Below are 21704 nucleotides of genomic sequence, written 5' to 3'. Positions count from 1 at the left end.
CAAAATGTATTCTTCGTTTTTTTTTTAATATTTGCAAATGTAAAATGTTACTAGAGTTTGTGAGGTTCGAAGCTGAATTTGTTTTCCGGTTTAGAACCCGGGATCTGTTAAATTTTTCGTTATTTACATGCATATTACCTATCTGTTACCCTCATTATACCCGTTTCACGTAAACTAGATCTGTACTTTTCGTTTTTTGATATCTTTACTTTATTCATTGTTTGTAGAGGTGCATAGAATTTCTTATTTCTAGTATCACAAAAGTCTATAACAACACTTAGAGGCTATTTGATGCTAAAAATGCAAGGTAGAGCTATAGAATATTGGCTGCTATAAGTAACAATTAGCTACATAGTCGTAGATCTTAGAGCTTTGTGGAGTTGCGTGACTTGGTCGATCTGCGCAGGATGCTAGATCTCAGTTCACCACCCGTTGAGGCATTCAGGGAGGCTCCAGTCTGGGATCCCCTCACAAAAGCCTGAGATCGGACCTCCTCCACGTCGGCGTTTCTCTTTTCATCCTCATCGTCGTCCACCTGTTTGGCCAGGCAGGGGAAGTCCCAAATGCTTTGACCACGTCCAAACTCCTCTCCGTCGCTCAGGGTTTGTGGCAGGACATGATTTAGGGTCTCCGGCAGTAGGAGCGCCAACAAGCCACCAATAATTCCTAAAATTCCAAGAATGATCAGTGGGAGGGCTTGGGAAATGTTGGCCAAGTAAACCACAAATGGTGCTATGATGCTGGCCACATAACCCATGATGTGGATGAAGGCCACTGCCTGAGCCCTAACCACGGTGGGCAAGACCTCGGCCGCCCATTGCAAACCAATATTATAGCTGATGTTCACAAAGAACCGGCCCATGATGGCCAGGGCAGCGGAGTATATGCCCACAGGCACCACAGTGGCCAATAAGCTGAACACTCCACTAAGGACCATGGAGCTGCAGGCCAACCAACGGCGTCCAAACCGATCCAGGATCACCGTTAGCAGAGTATCAGCGGGTAGTTCCGTGAAACAGGCCAGGGTAAAGGTGAAGAAGATGTCCAAACCCAGTGATCCCACATTCCTCACATGTCCATCGAAGACCAGGGATATGGCCATCCAGATAACAATAAGCAGCAGAGTAGTTCGCCGCAATCTTGGTGACTTGAAGAGATCCAGTACAGAGTATTTGCCATTCTGGGCCTCTTGCTCCTGCATCCTCTTACAGCTGTCCGTAAAGATTTGATATGTCTGAGGGGGCACCTGGCGCCCATTGCCCTTCTCAAGTTTCTTCAGGATTCCCACGGCCTTGTCTACTTTTCCCTGTGAGACCAACCAACGAGCTGATTCTGGTACCACGAAAGGGGTGAATATAGCCAAGAGCAGTGGAGCAGAGGTCACGATGGCCAGGAGTTTCCAATCTGCCAAAAAGTAGGCAATCCAGGGAAGAAGGCAGGCGGCGCCAGTGAAGAAGATAGCGATCGACATATTGGCCACAAAGGTGCGGTACTTGGGACCAACGTACTCGAGAACTGGGGAAAAATGAAACATAAACTTAGTCTATCATTGTTTTAGGAGTTAGCTGCTAATTCTATTTTAGAATGGTTCTACATTATGTCCGACAGCTTTTAATCACTTCACAAAAAGAGGTTTATATTTGTACATTTAGATTCTGAAATCACGTGGTCACTTTGAGTATAACAATTTGACCTTTTAAGTTCAAGTAACTTTCAGAAGAATAATTAACTGCAGGGTAGAGATTGTTAAAGAAGTGAATCATTGAAAATATTCACATTCTAATTTAAGGCCATTTCCAAGTACATAATATTTTTTGTTTTAAACGAAATTTCAAATAAATAATCATAATAGGTTCAAAAACTCACCCAAAATGTACATCATTGTGAAGCAGTTGTCGAAGGCGAAGCCCACGAAGAATCGCATGATGGCGAACTCCCAGAAGTTGCTGACAAAGGCAGTGCCCACGCCGGCCAGGAGTCCCATCATATTGGTGCCGATCAGGGCGGGAATACGACCAAACCGATCCGCCACCCAGCCAAAGAGCAGTCCTCCCACGATGGCGCCCAGGAAGAATATGGACTGAGCGTAGGTGGGCAGGGCGGCGTCATCGCACACCCAGTTCTGCTCGGTGGCCACCGTCGCGTAGGGTATCTCCGTGAAATTATATGACCAGCCGTGGCGGCACTTGACCCGCGGCCACTGGGGATCGGCCATCACCTTGCCCTGGGCAAGTATCTCCGTGTAGTTGACGTCGTACATGTAACAATTGTTGTACTCGCCATTGGTCATGGGTATGGAAAGCGCCAGTCTGAGAAAAGGAGACAGGAAAAGGGGGTTATTTTTCGGTCAGTGCAATTAACTCATCCAGGGTCAGGCATGTGGAATTGTCTCCAGTTCTCAGACGCTCTAAGCCATGGCCAACACTTCTGCATTGAGCACACAAACAGCTAACAGAAGTACATATATCTTAGCATGAATGTATGTATGCGAGACAACTTAATTATCATGATCTTGAGCGGTACTCGAAAATGCGGTTGCGACTTAAACGTTTTCGGATACACTCTAACCGTCCATGTCTGCTCCATTTGGGCTGGTCTAAAGTGTTTGCATTTGGGGTATTAACAAGATTGATTGCTGTGCATTCGTGATAAATGTGGTAAAACGGGGGGCTTACAAAATCACGCAATATTTAAAGTATTTAATTATTTCTTTTAACCAAAGTTATTAAAACAACTGCGAACTAAATTGGGTACGAATTTTCTCACGTTAAATATCAATTGATTGATTATTATTAATATAACAAATGAATGGTGAACTTAAATAATTATTAAAACCGCTTTCCGCTTCTATAATGTCAACAGCCGCTTCAAGTTATGGATTTATTCAAATCAAATTCAAGCTTCATCCCTCATGCAAAATCTATTATCATTATTATATTTTATACCGCGAGCAAGCTTTGACATTAATCGATTTAATTAACATAATCTGCTAGACAAATTGATATAGGAATTATTCACTTGCGTTTCATAACTTAGAAAGGGAATGTTTCATTAGAAATATTTTTTTTTATTTGAATATGGGATATGAAAAATACGTTGTTCATGCAAAATACATATTCGGATTCTGTTAATTCATAAATTCAAATTTAAATAATATTTAATTTTAAAAAATGCAATTTTCGAGTGCTCAGTTTCCAACCCAATTTCAAGACCAGAAGAGTGTCTTAAATTCGAACTGGCCGACTTTAGCCCATCGTTAAGTCGGCGGTCTCACATCATCGCGGCCACACAACATTAGTCTTGTTGATGATTGTTGTTGCTACCTGTGTTTAGTTGCTGCTACTACCTGCTGCGTTGTCGCAACGTTCACGCTGCGCTGCTGCTAATTAAACAATTTGGCCGGCCAACCTGGCTTATCTAACTGCCCCCCGCGGTGGCAGACCATCCCACCACCCCACCACCCACTCCGTGGCGGAGGAAATCGGTCTCCTTGCCACTGAACCGATCGGTGGGCCATTCGGCCCGGCAATTATACAGATGAACGTTTTTCGCAGTAAGGTTCTGTGCCTTATTAAGCCGCCGCTCAGAGTGGAAAACCCAATCATGGCCCAAGGTCGTCCCGACTGGCCGTTCTATGCCAACTTGGCTCTAATGACTCTGGTCAGAACACTCGTTTTTTTCGTTACGTTTCATTCGTTTTCAACTTGAATCGCGCTGCATGCTTTAAGACTTTGCGAACACTTTATATATAATTTGACTAGTATGTAGAATCGAGAATTTTGGTAATGGGGGTTAGAGCGGCCAAATCTTTTCGCGTGGCCAGTTCTTTTAACAAGGCTTTATCCAGTTTGGTTAAGCTAATACACACACATATACCTTTGCAGGCTTAACCGGTATTAGCCTTAGCCTTTCGATTCCAAGGTGATTGGTACTATTGGTTGTTAGTTATAAAGATCGATCAATTGCCTTTATTTGTGAAAGTTAAAACGGAACCGCATTTTTAAGATTGCCATTTACGCACAATGATAGTACTTCCGTATGGGGATTGTTTGAATTGATTGTGCAAAAGGGGTTCAGGAAAATAAGGTAGATAATTGTGGTTAAGCAAATACAATTATTTGTTGTTATTTTTGCTGAATTCTTCGAACTTCTCGATCTCGATTAAGCCTTGAACTTTGGGGTATTCGAATCTTAGTTTATTTTGAGAAATAAAAAGTACAATTATGATTGATTATTATGAGTAATATTTTGTTGATTTACAATTCGATTGATGCATTGCAACTTTAACTTAACAATTTAGATTGGAATAAGTTTATTTTATTATTTGTTCGCACTCTTTTGTTTATGACCCCTAAAACGATTAGTTAACTTGATAGCATTATTTATATCAACTTGATAACATGTTACTTTTAAAGCAATTATATCGAAGAATTGATATGGCCATTACCACATACCGTACCTGACTTTAATTTAGTAATTATTATTATTTAGCACCCACAGCTGTAGGCAATCATAAGGTTTTAAAACACGTTGTCTAATAGATTCATGATCATTTGAATAGCCACAAAGTCTTCATTACAATTTAGCACTTGGGGCGACGTCTACGGCTACTGCAGTTTTGCATGCAGTATAGCAGTTTTGCATATAGTATAGTGTGCTGGCCACCTACGATCGACTACGGGTATTATTCACAACACATTTGAATATTTATGGCACACATAACGTGAATTACGCGCTCAACTGCGGATGCCATAACCGAACCATGGAGCCAAAGAAGCTCTTTCTTGTGTTTTTCCTTGACTTCGTGAGTTTTCGAGGGAAAATCCCTGAGTGTTGCGAGATTTTCTTCAATCCGAACTTAACTCACCTGGCCTCCACATCCAAGCCATCCAACTCGGGCACATGACACCAATGCTGTTCGGGTATCAAGGTGAGGAATATTTGCGAGAAGTACACAAAGGCCACGAAGAACGAGAATGGTATCATGCAGATGAACAGTAGCTTCTGATATCGGCCAAACTCCCCGATCAGGGGAAGTATGTCATCGAAGTCCATGCTAGGTGGCAGCGAATCACTACCATTGCCACCGGACACTTCCTGGCCCTTCTTGAAGCCACCCATGTCCAGCTGGAGTTCCTTGTTGCCACCGCCGCTTTTCCGACGATGCAGCGTGTCTGCTCCACCTCCACCTTGTGGGGGCTCTTCGTTGGTAAATGCTTCATTAACGAAGTACGCTTGCTTGGCCTGGCCTTCCATAACTATTGACTTTAGGGGCACTGTGGTATTCCGCGACCTTGCCTTATGTGTGTCACTACAAGTGATTCAGAACTTGACCGAAACGGCGTAAAATCCAATTTGAAATCCAAATACTCGATCGAATTCGATTGCGGCGCACACGCGCGTTTCCGTTTCAAATCTGCAACTGACTGAGCACGCGCGCCAAATGCCGTTTTTATATGAGCTCGGCCAAGAAGGTCGGCTTTGGGGGTTTGGGGCTTGGGGTTTGAGACGCTGCACTTGCTGCCAAGAACAAGAAACCGCCGGCAGCGAAAGTTTAGCAGCTGAGCAGCTGTTTGTTTGGTTCACACAGCTGGCAAACCGGTTCGTTTCGTATCGGAACGGATCGGTATTCTGAATCGGCTGTGAATCGGCCGGGGATACAGAACGCAGGCGAGCCCCAAACGATCATATCGGATGCCTGATCTTATGGCGGCATTTTGTGTTAAGAGCTCTTGGCTGCTTATTTTTAAGCCTGCCGAACGATCCATGACTCCCAGAAGTTCGAAAGGTGCCCGTGCACATCTTTTGGGCCCAGCTGGGTCCAGATTTTTATTAATAACCCCCACAAGTGGTAGAATGCCCGTGATTCATGCCAAAGCCACTCGGCGAGATTGAGGAACTAAGCAAAAAGAATTTGTTATTTGTTATATTTATAAATACGTCACGGCCCATTCATAAATTGAGCAGCGAGGGTAGTAAACTCCACAACGGATAAAGCCATCTAACAAAACGAGTTAGAGACCGATGATCGAGGGAGGTGGGGGGATTAGCCTTCAAAGACATGACGGCAATTTATTTAAGCTTAACAGTTCATTGTTGCAATTGCCATTGTTATCATGTGATTATTCATTAATTTATATTTCCATTAAATTTTTAATGTATTTCAATGTATATTACTATGATTATATTGCTCAAAGAAAAAAATATCCATCAACAATTAAGAAGTTATTATTGTACGTCTTTTAGTAGTTTACCCTACTAATTAACATATTTACTTGAGATTTATTTGTGAATAGCTTGAAAAACAAAAATTAACAAGACCTTTTCTTTTGTAGAAACAATCTAGGTTATACCAAAATAATATTGAAAGCTTGTTTTTTAATTAACAGCTTTGTAATACGAATTTCATCATTTGCTGATATTAGGATAGTACTTTTCCATTGCGAATTCATATTTGTTTTTGGAAAATTTATATAATTTTTGGGTTCGATATATTTTTGTATTGATTAACATCTATATAATAATTCATATGCAGAGCTTAAATAATAGCGTAGTGCATCAATCAATAAATTCTAATTCGAATTTCACAAAGGTTTGAAAAAAAAAAAAAACAAATAACAATGGAAAATTACTTTTCCACTAAGACATTTTGATTTTGTTATTAATTAACATATATATTTAAAATGATAAGATAAATATTATTCCTATTTCGAGAAAACTCCTTGTGATTTTAATCAAACGAATTTCACAAAAGTGCGAAAATTTCTTTAAACTCAACATTTTCCAGTAAAAGTACTTCCATATTTACGATTGTAGCTTATCTTATTTATTATCATCTTCGTCTTATTAGGACTACTTGTTCCTCCTTCCAAAACTGGCAATCATCATTATTCCTTTTCGAGACACACTTTTGAAAGATTTACACATCGACTTAATTTTGAACTCATTCGATTTGAATTCTGCATATGATTATTTGGTTTCTGTGTAAGAGTGCGTGCATGCAATTAGACGGATACATATATTTCATTCAGAGCTTAACTGTTAAATTAATATTTGGATGTGTTTATGCCTTTTTATCTTATTTATTTACAAATGTTCGTGTTTTCAATTTAAGATATTTAAGATGTTACATGCCGGGGGCGGCGGCGCATGTATTCATTTATATTAATTATGAAGTCGCACCCATATCAAATAATTTCGCTTCTCATTACAACTGCACTCGAAAATATTGTTCTCTTGACCGCTGCTGCTTTAAACCAGTTTAATCCCGCCTTATAAATTACATTATTAATATACACTTGCTAAGTGTATGTAACATAAATAAGATTAGCCATTGGCCACGCATTTGAATTAAGATATTTTTATCATGTGTGGATATGTGGATCATCAATGAAATTGGATCAACAGCCGTTGAAGTGCAGCGGTTTCAAAACTTGATGATTTAAAATTAAGTTCATACTAGATATTTACATCCTAAAGATATTCTCCTTTGGACTTTATGAACTTCCTAGTGTATTTAAGTGTTCGACCCTCTGAAACGAGCTTCACACCCAGTTTGATTTGGATTCAGTTGGCTATGTGTTTTTTGTTACAGTTTAAAAGTTTGCTACGCATTTAATGTTTTAATTAGCTCTGCCTGTGGTGGGCCTGTTTCAAGGACTTTTGCCATTTATTATTGCCAATTTGCTAAATGTATCTATCAACGATTGTTGCGGAGCTAATAGAACGGCTATGTTTCAGATTTATAACGAGATAGTGTCATATGGGTAATTCGGTTTTATGTGTGCCTACCTGGGCACTTGACAGGTGTCGTTTGAGTTGTATAATTTTTAGAAAGCTGTGCTAATTAAATGGGTAAATCTGTCCTTCTATGGGAAACGGTACGGGGGTTCTGTGTGGCTCTTCTCTGTGAACTTGTGGCCAGTTAGACTTCGTCTCGGCCAGATTGTTGTGACGGCTTTTGTTTGGGCCCGCTCAACTTTAAGACGACCTTCAGTTGAGCAAACAAAAATTGTTGCATTAAATCCATTTCCGCTTTGATTCATGTCTCGCTTAGTTCTCAGCTTTTGTTTCAGCTGTTTTTTTTTTTTACTTATTTTATTTCCATTTGATTCCATAAGTATCATGCTTTAATTAAGTTTGGAAGTTGTTTTGAAAATACCGAACCTTTTAATTGAATTGGGGGAAGTGCATCGGCTGTTATGACATCATAATGAGTCGGCAGGAAGCTCACACGTACGATCGGACTGTTTACTCATATCATAGGCACATCGCAGTTTAAACTGGCAGAATTATGAATGTGGGCTCTATGAGTTATGCAATTAAATCACAAAACCCCTTTGCTAATCGATGTCAGCGGTTTTGCTATCGCCTCCAATACAAGTATTACAGATAAGCTCTAGCACAGATAATACAATTACATTATAAAAAGAGTATAACATTTCAAAGGTGAATTTGCTTTGTTTTAGTAACATATTCTGCAGTGAATGATATTCAAGAAATTATTATTATAAGACTTATTTGAAGTCTTAACGTAAAACTAGTGTCAAAAAACCTATAATTTACCATCGTTAAATGGTTAATTGCCTTTGGTTTGTCATCACTGCTATAGATAAGCCTACTACGAACTGATTAATTTGCTCATGATTGGGTTTTATTGCCAATATGGGCCAAAACGATTCACACTTCTTGGTTTGCTTGCCCTGCTTATCGCTTGGAATATCGGTAGCATCGGCTCTATCAGTAGTGGCCAATAGACGATAATAAATCACCTCGGCTAACTCCAGGCGGGTTAATTCACCAAAGATTACCAATGAATTATGATACCCACGCTTCCTTTAAAATCCGTATAAAAGTGCCCGAGCTCTTGGCCAAACCTAAAGTTCAAAATGAAATTCGCCTGCGCTACGGTTGTGCTCTTGGCCACCATCCTTGGGGCCCAGGCTGTGGACTGGAAGTCGGTCAAGAACCTGAACATCGAGACCCCGATGCCCAAGGTCCATGGCGAGACCCTGCCCAGCGGAAGGATTACCGGAGGTCAGATCGCCGAGCCCAACCAGTTCCCCTACCAGGTGGGACTACTGCTGTACGTCAATGGAGGAGCTGCCTGGTGCGGAGGCACCATCATCAGCGACCGCTGGATCATCACCGCCGCCCATTGCACGGACAGCCTGACCACCGGAGTGGATGTCTACCTGGGCGCCCACGACCGCACCAACGCCAAGGAGGAGGGCCAGCAGATCATCTTCGTGGAGACAAAGAATGTGATCGTGCACGAGGAGTGGATCGCCGAGACCATCACCAACGACATTTCCCTGATCAAGTTGCCAGTGCCCATTGAGTTCAACAGTGAGTGTTTTGTTACTCGTTTTTATTGCAGAAATTCTCAATTAACTAATATACTATACAGAGTACATCCAGCCCGCTAAGCTGCCCGTGAAATCCGACAGCTACAGCACCTACGGCGGAGAGAATGCCATTGCCTCCGGATGGGGCAAGATCAGCGACTGTAAGTGACCTTAGCCCCTAGTAAAAATGAACTACAATTTTATAACTACCAGAGAAAGTTGAGCTATATTAACGCAACCAGCAAGCTTGGCACTTGAAAAACATGTAGTGAGTGTTAGTTTTGAGCAGTCTTAGAATAGGCTAATAAATCTTTCCTAATACTAAATACTTTAATAAGTAAAACAAACCAAAATTATTCTAGAAAGTGACTAAAATTATAATGAAATTCTATTTTTGGTATTTCATTGATGCAATTTACGATCGAAAAAACCCAATTTAACACTTTATATTCCCTTTGGCCAATCTTAAATCTCTTCGGAAAGGCCACTTAAAATTTATTATCAAAATTCGATTTTTATGGACTCTTAATCTGCTTTTGTTATTATTTCGCAACATTGTTTTTACACTTTATTTATATTCTTTTGTTAGTTTAATATTCTATTATTTATTTATAAACAAGCTTAATAAGTTTTTAATCTTTAAAAATGTTCTTTATAGTAGTTCCTATAACTATCTTAGAACGGTTCTAAATTATATTTCCTTACTTTCCACACAGCTGCTACCGGAGCCACCGACATTCTGCAGTTCGCCAGAGTTCCCATTATGAACAACAGCGGCTGCTCTCCCTGGTACTTCGGCCTGGTTGCCGCCAGCAACATCTGCATCAAGACCACCGGCGGAACCTCCACCTGCAACGGCGACTCCGGCGGCCCTCTGGTCCTGGATGACGGCAGCAACACCCTGATTGGAGCCACCTCCTTCGGCATTGCCCTCGGCTGCGAGGTGGGATGGCCCGGTGTCTTCACCCGTATCACTTACTACCTGGACTGGATCCAAGAGAAGACTGGTGTGGTCAACTACGGCAACTAAGCGTTGATTTTGATCTTAAAATAAACGTTTATTTTTGGGTTACAAGAAATAGAACTCGTGTTCGGAGTGTGGACGTGACCGTGTTCGTGGTCTGACATCCTCAGAGATGTCCTCATCGGAAGCGGGTCTCGGGTGGACATCTAGTTCGTCGGGCACATCGTCTTCCAACTGCTCCTCCGTTTCCAAGCGTCGACTTTGACGTGGTTTTCCATATTCCCTTACATACTGATCGAAGAATATTGCCTCCGTGGTATCCTGGTGGGCACTAACACCAGTTTCATCGCTAATCCAATCCAAATATGAGGCAACTTTGGTGAAGGCCGCTGGATAGCCTCGATCACAACCGTATATGCTGCCAAAGGATGTAATACCCACCAGGACTCTCTTCTTCGAGTGCCTCCTTTGGAGAACCAAAGGTCCTCCCGAATCCCCATTGCAAGTTGAACGCGCATTCCTTCCACTGGTGCATATATTTGTACCTCGATAGGATAGCGGGAAGTTGGACTTGCAAGTCCGTCCATCGATTATCTGTAGTTGGACGTAGCGCAGCACATTGCTGATCGCATGGACTCCAGTGGCATAGCGACCCCAACCGGATGCGATGGCCAGTTTGTTTTTAAAACTGCGGTACTCGTAGTGCCTCTTCGGCAATTGAATAGGATGTATGCGCTCTAAAATGGTGTATATATTTCAAAGATAGGTAGTTCACTTTGTTTAGGAACTTTTCACCAGAACTCACCATTAAAGCTGACGGCATGAGGCAGTCTTACCAGAGCAATGTCATCCTTCAATCTCTTTGGATTCCAGGTGGGGTAGATTTGGAAGTTTTCGCTAGGCACCATCAGTCGAACTTGGCCCTTCTCCTTGGCGTTCTTGATCTCATTGGCGCCCAAGAAAACCAGGGCCCTCTTCGCCCTGCATAATGTAGAACCTTAAGATGATTGGATCGTTAGTATTTCCTGTGGTCACTTACATGTCAACACAGTGAGCCGCGGTGATGACATGCTTATCAGAGATCAGTGAGCCACCACACCAGTATAGACCCTTGGGTCTTTGAAGCAGCATTCCCACCTGGTAGGGAAAACAGTGGGGATTGCCCACATCACCGCCAAAGATGCGATCCATCGCCATCGCGCCCTCGGGCAGCATCTTCTCCATCAGCGGCGTGGTCTCCAAATTGAGAACCAGTGGCTCCCGATCGTCCTCTTCGCTGAAAGCGCCCATCTCCCTGCCCATTCCCAACCCCTTCATGTGTCGATTGTCCACGTTGCTGGCACTCATTTCCGCATCGTGCTCCAGGGAACCGGATGAGGATGCTGAGGAGGAAAATGGGGAGGACGAGGAAGTGGAGAGACCCGCGGGGCCCGGGTACATGGACACCAGGTACATCGGCTTAACCTGCTGCCAGTCCAACGCGATGCAGTGCATCGTTAGCCATGTCAGCCAAATGAGCAGCAGCAGCGTGGCACTTGCACTTGCAGATTGTTTTGACATTGGCTTGGTCGCTTTGTTCGCACACGCATTTAATTTTTAATTGCGAGTGCAATTGCTGGCACTTATGTTGATTCGACTGCTTTCACTGCTAACTGTGTTTCCTTTGCATGGTTTCCTGTTTAGCTGAATGCCTGGATTCTAAAACTGCTTACTTCCGGGACCTTCAGCGTTTATAGGAATACTAAAGTACTAGGGGGTAAAACTTCGTGGAGGCTTGCTTTCGTACTAATTTTGGCGACTATTCTAATAAGATTTTCCTATTTTAGTTTCTCAATAGCTGTTTAGATAATTAGATAATAATCTTTTATCCTGGCCTGAATACACACCGCTTACAAATTTTAAAAAGGTTTTTGTTATTGAAATTTAGATTTCTCAAGAATTTGTTCCTGTCTGGTCAGTTTGTCTTAAGACTTTTTTTATGTGTTATTAATTAATTATTTTTATTTTTATTCCGCTTTACTCCTTTTAATAAAGCTTTTGGAGGCGTTAACCTTGGTACAGGTTTTCTCTAGGGATTTGAGGAGGTGACACTGAAATCCCTTGAACTGCTTGCTATGCTGCTTCCTAATAGTCTTGTGCTGCTTGTTCCGTTCTATCACTGCTTCCTTGACAGTTGAAACTGCTTTTCCTTCGCCAGCTGGACTTCCTGACTTCCTTTGCTTCCTCTTGTAACCCACTTCCGCGCCGCTCGCCTCCTGCCGCCACTCGTTCACCCACTGGTCACTTTTGTTTTCCCGTTTTGCAAAGCCGTTACGCTGGTTACTGGACACTTAACCGCTTTGAAAACCCCAGTTGAAATCGCAACGCGCGTCGTAACCTCCAGTCGCCAGTACTGCTTTCTTCGCGTCTATTTAGCCACTGCGCCGGCGCGCAGGTTGCAAGCATTTTTATAAACTCTTTTGCCAGCAGCGCTGAAATTGCGCGCCGCCTTAATTATTTCATCTATTTGGCTGCATTTCAGCTGGCCGCGCACAAATGCAGTTGCATCAATTTGGATAAATTTGCCACTGAATAATGCGCCTGTCAATCGACCAGCACTCTTCATTATTTGCATCTGACTCGACTCCTCTTTTCATTGAGGAACTGTCACTTTTCGCAGTCGGAATCCGCCCTTTGGCTCGATCGGGGGTCCGCATTTTAGTCGCAAAATGGAAATATGTGCCGCATAGGTTACATTTCACCGTGGATCTCGGGCCTGTGTTTGTGGTTTTGCCATTTAAATTGAATGCGAAGCTGTAACTCTAGTTATCCGCCCGCTTTGGCGCTATTACATCACTCCCCACTTCACTCACTTCTCGCTTTAACTCCATCTTCATTATGCATTTGCGATCGTGTTTTATATATTTTTTCTTTTCTTTTGGTGTCTGCGAAGACACAGTCTTCCATTGAGAAAAGAGCTCCAGTGGTTTGTTGTAAGTGAAACGACAACTGGAGCTGTTATAGTTTTACTATTTGCAAGCCGCCTTTGCTCCATCTTCAGACTAAGTTGGGATATTATTTGGTCGTACAGTCAACCCTCTGTAAGTTCAATTCAATTTGGATTCCAGATAGCAATTTACTAAAAAAAAATAAGAAATAATAATATTGTAATATGTAAAGAGGTATACTTGTGATTTAATGCATCTTATTGATTTAAATATCAGATGGAGTTTTCCGTTACAAATTAAAATTCCATAAATTTTCCAAATATAGTTTCTACAGATAGCTTTGATTTCAAGTCTGCTTTTTAAAAAGTATTCAAGTTCGCCAAGCTTGACTGTGCGATTTGTCTTCAGCAACCACAGTGGCTTCAACTTGATGGTACGACTTTGATTCAAATTAAGCCGTCTACTGGGACTGCAGACCTCAAGGTTATTGCCAGGGCAGATGTGGCAGGTTCAAGGGAAGTGGCATGAGCTGGGTTTGGCATGGGATTGGGGGCGGACACCTGTCTGCGGCTCATAGACAAATTAACAGTTTTCCATTCGATTGCATGCGGCACTGCAATGGCATGCGCAGAATTCTTAGCAGGAAATGAAGTGCAGCATAAAATATGCATGTGTTGTTAATTAAATTAATTCGTGCACCGCCTGCCGCTGGCTGAGATAATCAGCTTTATTTGGTGTTGAAAGTATTTCTGTTACCCGGCTGGCCATTGTTGTCGATTTAGGAAATTACTGCGGTCTGTGTGACTAGCCAAGCAAATAAATCAAATCGTCTCGCGCTCGCCGATGATGTGATATGTTCAAATCGAATCGAATTGAGGTAAATCAGATCGGGATTGGATCGAAATGAAGCCGAATGTAATGAGGCTGTAACAACAGTGAGGCACAACAGCTTGATTATGCAAATGCAACAGCAAATGCACCACAACACAGAGCGCCACTGCACCACAGCACCGCCACCCACCTCCCCCTCGTTAGGCGGCGGTGCAGTTCGATATCGTGCGGTGGTGCGTCTATATCTATATCTACGTATATATTTGCTGCATAATCGCTCCCGTTGCATGTTGCACTCATTAATAATGGGCGCGTTTTTGTTACTGCATTTTATTGCACTTGCTAATCACGCGGCGGCCGTTAAATAATTTAGCTTGAACGCCACCCGGCTCGCACAATTCGTCCAGGATTTTGGCCACCTCGGTGCGTTTCGCTTCCGTTTCGCATTCGAATTTGGTTTATTTATTAGTTTATTTTAGTGTTCCTCGTTAGCGCACTGTTTACCGCCCCAAATCTGCCTTTATAGCTTATTATATCACGAAATTGGCACCTCGGTTTCAGCTGGAATTTGGGGAACTGATAACTGGACCTCAAATTAATACCACAGAAACGTCTAGAACTAAATTATAAAGAAATCTCAAAAAACGATTTTATTTTGTGTCCAATAAATTATAAAACATAAAACATATTCATTACTTAAAAATTAATTCATTATGAGTCCCACAGTGTTTAAAAAGATAAAAGATCTCTGTCCAGTGATCGCACAGGATTTTCCGAACGACAGTGGATGGATATGTATTTTCAACTTTTATTTATTATCTTAATGGCTAGGCACAGAATCGTATTCTATGGCTGGATAAGTTTATAGGTCTAGGTATAGCTCTTATTTTCTTTTTTTCTACATGCTATTTACACTCATATATAACTTTTATGGGGTTTAAGACTAAGGTGAGAAGTTAACCAAACGAACGTAAATCCTAACTTCATAATTGGTAATCAGTACATTTATTTTTGGGCACTATTAGCTAGTTTTAATGCAATGCAGATTAATGTAGGGCGTATTTGATGGATCATTCAGTCTCTTTACTCAAAGCCCGCCGGTTGCATGAGGAACTGGTGCTGGCTGCTCATTGTCGGCAGCTGTATGTCTTCCATGGTCATGGATGTCTTGGGGATGTCGATGGTCTCCGCCGATCCTCCCGCCTCTCCATCATCACCCTCCAGCATGGCACTGTCGAAGCTCTTATTCAAACGATCGTGGAACTCGGTCATGGAGATTTTTTTGAGTGCGAAGCGCTTGCCAAAGGTCTTCTTCACCTTCTGGCGGCGTCTCTTCGACAGGATTTTGTTCTTGTTCAGGCCATCGCTGAAGGATATGGCGCGGCGGAGTTTGCGACCCCACACCTTGACTACCTTCACTTGGCTGCTGATGGAGCACTCCTCGCTGTCGTCCTCTGCATCGGCGGCATTCTCATCGCTGGGTTCCTCAAAGATTGTCTCCAGATTGGTGGGCGTGAACTTTCTCATGCGCTTGTTGGTGTAGATCTTTTCGATGCTCTTAAGGGTTTGGGCATTTGTGTTCAGCTCTTTGCGTTGCTTCTTTTTGATGGGTTTCATGATGGCGCTGCAGATCCGGTTAAAGTTGTCCTTGGACACCCTGGCGGGCATCCTGCGACGAGCCACGCCCGCCCGAGCTCCGAAAGTGGAACTACGTCTGGAGGATCCACTGATGCAATCGCTGTCATCATCGTTGTCCTCGCAGCGACTCAATTGCGAGTCCACATCGTCTGAGTCTTGAGATTCACTGCTGACATTGTCATCGGATTCGGGTGCAGCTATGGGCTCGGATGTGTCCTGCATCTCCTCCATGTCCGACAAGGCCATCTTATTTAGTTGCCACGAGAAATTGGAGTTAGTGGGTGACCTGAAGTATGGATTTTAGTGCTAGTTTCAGATAGACATTATTCTAAAGGCCTACCTGTTGTCTTTTGCTTGAAACGTGATCTTTGCAAAGTCGTAGACTATGTTATCCATTATATTTGCCGTTGAATTTTAGAAATCATACCTAACAGTAAAAAAAAACGGAGTGCATACATACTAGTTATATTTTTTGATTAAGGGTTTATTCCTTGTATCCTAGCTCAAAGATATCAGTTGAAGCCATCGGAACTGCTCAGTAACTTGAGTTAGAAATCTTGGAAGTCATAGATTACCTATAGTTTACTAACCTTCGCAAAATAGCTCATTTCCTTGTTGTAAAACCCTTTTTTCTGCAGGCGTCTGTATGACAATACAGATCTTTGTCACTCCGGGGGGTAATTTATCCACAAATTCCTATTTTTAGGCAAAATATTTCGCTGTCAAATAGGGTTTTTCCGAAATCTGGGTTTAACTATATGCAATGATGCTGGAAAATCCTATTTTGCATTTAATTTAATGACAGAATTACAACTTTTGTGTTCTTTTTGTAAAATAAACAGCTTGGATTAGAGCTGGTTCAACCACTCATAATAGTATCGATAGATAGTGTACTTGTGTTCAGCCAACAGCGATAGTTCCGGATAAGTGAGAAGTTATCGATTGCCTTGTGGCAAGGCCTAATGGGTTGGTGAATTCGCTTACTGAAAGAGTGGTAGCACTGCTTGTAAGCTGCCGTTGCATTTAAATAGTGTAAATGTATTTTTTTATAAAAAGAAAGGCTGCTATTGTTTTAGTTATCAAAGAGTTCAAAAGTGGGGACCGTAAGTGTGTTTATTTGTTTTGTAAAATGAAATAAAGTATATTCTCGTTTAGCATAATAAAGCAAATATATTTTATTGTCATAATAAATCCAAACTTGACAAGCCTCCTTTGATAATGGCCACATTTAAATCTTATCGAAAGTGCCAATTTCCATTGGAAAGATTTCCTCAAGTTGGCTAACTCCGCACACAAAAAACATGAACCGTGGTTATCGGAGAGTTGTAAATTATGTTCCCAGCGGATTATTTCGTTTCCGGTTGAAAAAAGAGCTATAAATGTGGCGACTTTGCTTGTTTGCATTTATTAAGTGTGCTAAACTTAAGGAACATGAAGGTGCTAGCGGTCCTGCTTCTGGGGGTGATTGCCTCCGCCACGGCGTTCGAGAAGCCGGTTTTCTGGAAGGATGTGCCCGTGGGCAAGCCCTCGATCGAGGGTAGGATCACCATGGGATATCCTGCCTACGAGGGCAAGGTACCCTACATTGTCGGCTTGGGCTTCAGCAAGAACGGTGGAGGCACCTGGTGCGGCGGCTCCATCATCGGCAACACCTGGGTGATGACCGCCAAGCATTGTACCGATGGCATGGAATCGGTCACCATCTACTACGGAGCCCTCTGGCGCCTGCAGGCACAGTACACCCACTGGGTGGGACGTGGCGACTTCATTGAGCACGGATCTGGAGACATCTCCCTCATCCGCACTCCTCACGTCGACTTCTGGTCGCTGGTCAACAAGGTGGAGCTCCCCAGGTACGACGATCGCTACAACAACTACCAAGGCTGGTGGGCTCTGGTCTCCGGATGGGGCAAGACCTCCGATGAGGGCGGCGTCTCCGAGTACCTGAACTGCGTCGATGTCCAGATTGGCGAGAACTCCGTGTGCGAGAACTACTACGGCAGCTTCTCCGGCGACCTGATCTGCATCCCCACTCCCGAGAACAAGGGCACCTGCAGCGGTGACTCCGGTGGCCCACTGGTCATCCACGACGGCAACCGCCAGGTGGGCATCGTGTCCTTCGGCTCCTCCGCCGGCTGCCTCTCCAACGGTCCCAAGGGTATGGTGCGCGTCACCAGCTACCTGGACTGGATCCGCGACCACACTGGCATCTCTTACTAAATATATGATTTAATAAAATAAAGCAATTATAAAAAAACCTCCTGAAAGTATGATATTAATATAGAAGAATAGTAAAAAAGAAAATAGTCAAGTGCTTGAGGATATGGCATCTTAAATTGATGATCATTTTGTTTTTCAGGATAGAGTTGAGCTAGCTCAAGGAAGTAGTTTAAACTGGGACAGAAACAGCAAAATGTAATGTCCTATAAAAAATTTAGCTTCGTTAAGGAAAACCAAAGGATTTGGCTGCACTATTTTATTTTGTTTAATTTCTCAAAATGGCGAACTTTATTAGTAAGAAATGCCAGTATGGTCGCGAATCCAGTCCAAGTAACCGGTCACTCGGGTCAATCCCTTGGGGCTGTTGGACAGGCATCCCTCGGCGGAGCCGAAGGACACAATGCCCACCTGACGATTGCCGTCGTGGAGGACGAGTGGTCCGCCAGAGTCGCCGCTGCATGAGCCCTTGTTCTCTGGAGTGGCATAGCACAGGTGGTTGGAGGTGATGAAGTGGCTGCCGTAGTAGTCCAGGCAGACACTGTTGTCCGATATCTGGATGTCCACGCAGTTAAGGTAATCGGTCATCCCGCTGCTATCAGAGGAAGATCCCCAACCGGAGAGCAGGGCCCACCAGCCGTAGAAGTTGTTGTAGCGATCGTCGTATCTGGGCAGCTCCACCTTGTTGACCAGCGCCCAGAAGTCCACGTGGGGAGTGCGGATCAGGGCGATGTCGTTGTGCAAGTTACCGGTGTCGTACTCCGGATGCGTAACAAGATCCGATGAAACGTGGGTGAACTGCGGCTGGTGGCGCCACACAGCTCCGTAGCTGATGGTCACGTAACTGGCTCCGTAGGTGCAGTGGGCCGCAGTGAGCACCCATTCGTGGCCAATGATGGAGCCTCCGCAGTTCCAGCCACCGCCGTTTCCATTATCGAAGCGCAGAGCTACAATGTAGGGCACTTTTCCCTCGTAAGCAGGATATCCATTGGTAATACGTCCGTTAATCTTCTTGCCAGCGGGCATGTCCTTCACGGGAACAGGCTTTTCAAGGGCCGCCACCAAGGCGAAAGCCGAAAACAGCAAAACTCCTAGAACTTTCATCGCTCAAATGATTTTTACACTTAAAACAATTCCACTTTCGGCACTTCTTTATATAGGCGGCCAAATGAGTGGTATCTATCGGCTCTAAATATTCGTAATCAGTTGGTTCGAAGATTTACGATCTGCTTTCATATTCGATTACTTCGGCTTCCAGCAATAATTGTCATCCAACCTAAGTAACTTTGTGTATAGAATTTCAATAAAGGAGCTACAAAACCATGAACTTTGCATATTTTTTCCTGTTTCTGCCACTGCTGTCTAGAAGGCTGATATATTGTTATTTATGATTGTAATTTATGAAATCAACAGGAATAACTACAAATTAAATTATTTTCAAAGCTAGAAAGTATACTACAAAATAGTCTGCAAGCATGATCAATGTCATTATCGGATGTACATATGTATATAACCAGCCAGATGCGGTGGTAATATTGATCATGCATACGAGATGATTTAAATGTTGTTGTAGTTAAATTTCTTAAAAAATTCGGACATAGGTTTGCAGGTTGCGTATTAAGCATGAATATGGAATCGCTACTTCTGCTAAATTAACTTAAAAAACTGACATGGTTTTCCCAGAATTAAGAGTTTTGGTTTTAGTCATTAATCGTTTTTATTCATGCTGTGCTTAGTAGGAGAGGCCGGTGTTTTCCTTGATCCAGTCCAAGTAGCTGGTCACACGGGTGAAGCCAGCAGGGGCACCGGACTCACAACCAGCGCTGGACACGAAGGAGGTGACACCGATGAGGTATTTCTCGTTGGCCAGGACCAGTGGGCCGCCGGAGTCGCCGTTGCAGGTGGACACCTTGTTGGGGGTGGCAACGCAGATCACGTTGTTCGTGGCGACCAGAGAGCCATAAGTGCTCTGGCACACAGAGACGGACACAACCTCGAAGACTTCGTACTGCAGAGTGTTAGCGACGCTGGTGGCGGAATCGGAGGTCTTGCCCCATCCGGAGGCAATAGCCTGCTGTCCAGCGTAAGTGGAGTAGGTACCGGCGATGGCGGGCAGCGCAACCTTGTTAATGGAGGAGGTGAAGGAAATCGTTGGGGTTTTGATCAGGGAAATGTCGTTCCTCAACACAACCGAGTTGTAGCTGGCGTGCTGAACGAAGTTAGCTGCGGCAACAGTCTGGACCAGCTGGGCATTAGTACGCACGGTGGCTCCGTAGTAGAGGGTCACAGCGGAGGCACTGAGAGATATACATTATAATTTAAAACATTTTGTGGGTAAATATATAAGTTAACTCACCCAGAAGTGCAGTGAGCAGCAGTGAGAACCCAGGTGTTGTCGATGAGGGAACCACCGCACCACCAGCTGCCGCTGGAGCTGGCGAAGCTGAGTCCCACCTGGTAGGGGAACTGGCCAGCAGTGGCGGTCTTGCCGTTGGTGATGCGACCCTCGATCTTGGTCACGGCGGGCAGATCACGGGGGTGGATCGGCACCTGCTGGGGCAGCAGACCGGCGGAGGCGGTGGCCAGAGCCAGGGCGAAGACTACGAGCACTTTCATGATGGTCGGAGAACGAATGATTCTTTGCCGGCCACTGCAGCACTTTTATACCACCTAATTGGGCCGCTTATCATTGGCCGTGCCTCTTGTATTCTGACCAAGTCACTTCTGTTTATTCGCGTGAAATTGCTTATCAGTGGTGGGTTTTGGTCCGGTTTTCGATTTTATTTCTTTCTTTTATTGATGTCGGCCAAAAAGGATGTAGTCCCACTTATCGGCTTTGATTGACCCAAGCCAAAAAAAAAGTATCTGCTGTTATCGGACTTGTGGGACACCGGTGAGATTACACACCGCAGGCTTTCAATTAAACGCACTTCACAAGCGAACTGGCGGCAAACGTCGTCCACTCGAATGATAAGTGCTAAGTGATAAGCATAGATTTCGCTAAATGACGGCAGTGATATTTTGCCAAACGAACGACTTTGGCTGACTTTTGCTCTGCTTTAAGATATACACGTATATTTATAGCTGGGAAAACCAGCTAAGCGAAATCGGTTTAATCGAATTATTTGATTATTTTCGGGAGCCATCGATCAGAAATGGTTTACGGCGACACTCACCGCAGTGAAGTGGCTGAAATACCCAGTGATTATCTGATGGCCGGGCCCAAATCGTATTAAGCATACGCAGCGGTGTGCCAAACTTGCCAACTCATTCGAGTGGGCGGGCGGTCAAAGGCGACAGTGGCAAGTTGAATCTGGGAAATTGAAATCAAATCGCCTTACGTGTCGGGCATGCAAAAGCATACTGGATTTTGGGCCGGTCTCCGGAACAGAATCCTGCAGGACATTAGCACATAAAAACAATTCATTGCCTTTCATGCTGACACATGTAGTGTGTAGTTGCTGTCGGGCAGTGACTTTTGTGGGCCACTGTGCGTGTCTGGGCCATAAATGCCAAGCATGAAATAGATTTCATCCTAAAGGAGCAGCGAACACTTGGCCTGAAGAATTTTTCATTTATTTAATCCTTATATTAACTGCATTTTATTGATTTTCCTCTGCCGTTCGTTTTGTTTGCCCTGCACTGCTGAGCGTTTTTATGGTTGCTTCTTTCGCTGATTGCGGAAAATTTCGCTTCTTTTGTCTCAGACTCTCTGGAGGAACAAAGGAAACTAATTTTCTTGAAATATTTGCTCTCATTGTTTGTGGAGCAGCAGTTTTA

General features: G+C 43.5%; 7 protein-coding genes across 8 annotated transcripts; 2 read left to right on the top strand and 5 right to left on the bottom strand.

Annotated features, from left to right (window-relative positions):
- Positions 1-186: 186 nt before the first annotated feature.
- On the bottom strand, positions 187-5464 carry LOC6736962 (organic cation transporter protein). Its single transcript, XM_016170930.3, has 3 exons — positions 4868-5464; positions 1867-2309; positions 187-1515 (listed from the first exon to the last, which is right to left on the bottom strand). The coding sequence occupies exons 1-3, from the start codon at positions 5254-5256 to the stop codon at positions 365-367; spliced, it is 1983 nt and encodes a 660-aa protein (XP_016030601.1). The 5' UTR covers positions 5257-5464; the 3' UTR covers positions 187-364.
- A 3381-nt stretch (positions 5465-8845) lies between these two features.
- LOC6736960 (brachyurin) lies at positions 8846-10426 on the top strand. Its single transcript, XM_002083771.4, has 3 exons — positions 8846-9348; positions 9410-9508; positions 10064-10426. Exons 1-3 carry the CDS (start codon positions 8889-8891, stop codon positions 10375-10377), a joined length of 873 nt encoding a protein of 290 aa, XP_002083807.1. The 5' UTR covers positions 8846-8888; the 3' UTR covers positions 10378-10426.
- LOC6736959 (chymotrypsin BI) lies at positions 10385-12746 on the bottom strand. Its single transcript, XM_002083770.4, has 3 exons — positions 11351-12746; positions 11117-11292; positions 10385-11048 (listed from the first exon to the last, which is right to left on the bottom strand). The coding sequence occupies exons 1-3, from the start codon at positions 11869-11871 to the stop codon at positions 10417-10419; spliced, it is 1329 nt and encodes a 442-aa protein (XP_002083806.1). The 5' UTR covers positions 11872-12746; the 3' UTR covers positions 10385-10416.
- Positions 12747-14689: 1943 nt separating this feature from the next.
- On the bottom strand, positions 14690-16619 carry LOC6736958 (protein tantalus). 2 transcript variants are annotated; one of them, XM_016170928.3, is made up of 3 exons: positions 16298-16619; positions 16048-16238; positions 14690-15993 (listed from the first exon to the last, which is right to left on the bottom strand). In XM_016170928.3, exons 2-3 carry the CDS (start codon positions 16101-16103, stop codon positions 15153-15155), a joined length of 897 nt encoding a protein of 298 aa, XP_016030600.1. In that variant the 5' UTR covers positions 16104-16238; positions 16298-16619; the 3' UTR covers positions 14690-15152. The 2 variants fall into 2 exon arrangements, with proteins under 2 accessions (XP_016030600.1, XP_016030599.1); XM_016170927.3 differs by having other exon boundaries at positions 16048-16134.
- A 483-nt stretch (positions 16620-17102) lies between these two features.
- Positions 17103-17964, top strand: LOC27207276 (serine protease 1). The gene has a single exon (XM_016182997.3). The coding sequence runs from the start codon at positions 17139-17141 to the stop codon at positions 17925-17927; it is 789 nt and encodes a 262-aa protein (XP_016030598.2). The 5' UTR covers positions 17103-17138; the 3' UTR covers positions 17928-17964.
- Positions 17965-18168: 204 nt separating this feature from the next.
- LOC6736957 (serine protease 1) lies at positions 18169-19066 on the bottom strand. Its single transcript, XM_016170926.3, has one exon. The coding sequence runs from the start codon at positions 19026-19028 to the stop codon at positions 18219-18221; it is 810 nt and encodes a 269-aa protein (XP_016030597.1). The 5' UTR covers positions 19029-19066; the 3' UTR covers positions 18169-18218.
- A 556-nt stretch (positions 19067-19622) lies between these two features.
- Positions 19623-20580, bottom strand: LOC6736956 (serine protease 1). Its single transcript, XM_002083767.4, has 2 exons — positions 20281-20580; positions 19623-20221 (listed from the first exon to the last, which is right to left on the bottom strand). Exons 1-2 carry the CDS (start codon positions 20538-20540, stop codon positions 19657-19659), a joined length of 825 nt encoding a protein of 274 aa, XP_002083803.1. The 5' UTR covers positions 20541-20580; the 3' UTR covers positions 19623-19656.
- Between the last annotated feature and the right edge of the window lie 1124 nt (positions 20581-21704).

Source organism: Drosophila simulans, chromosome 3L (assembly GCF_016746395.2).
Source record: "Drosophila simulans strain w501 chromosome 3L, Prin_Dsim_3.1, whole genome shotgun sequence".
In the NCBI taxonomy this organism is placed as follows: Eukaryota; Metazoa; Arthropoda; class Insecta; order Diptera; family Drosophilidae; genus Drosophila; species Drosophila simulans.
Note: the sequence above shows the minus strand (reverse complement) of the source record. Positions and strands in the feature narration are given on the sequence as shown.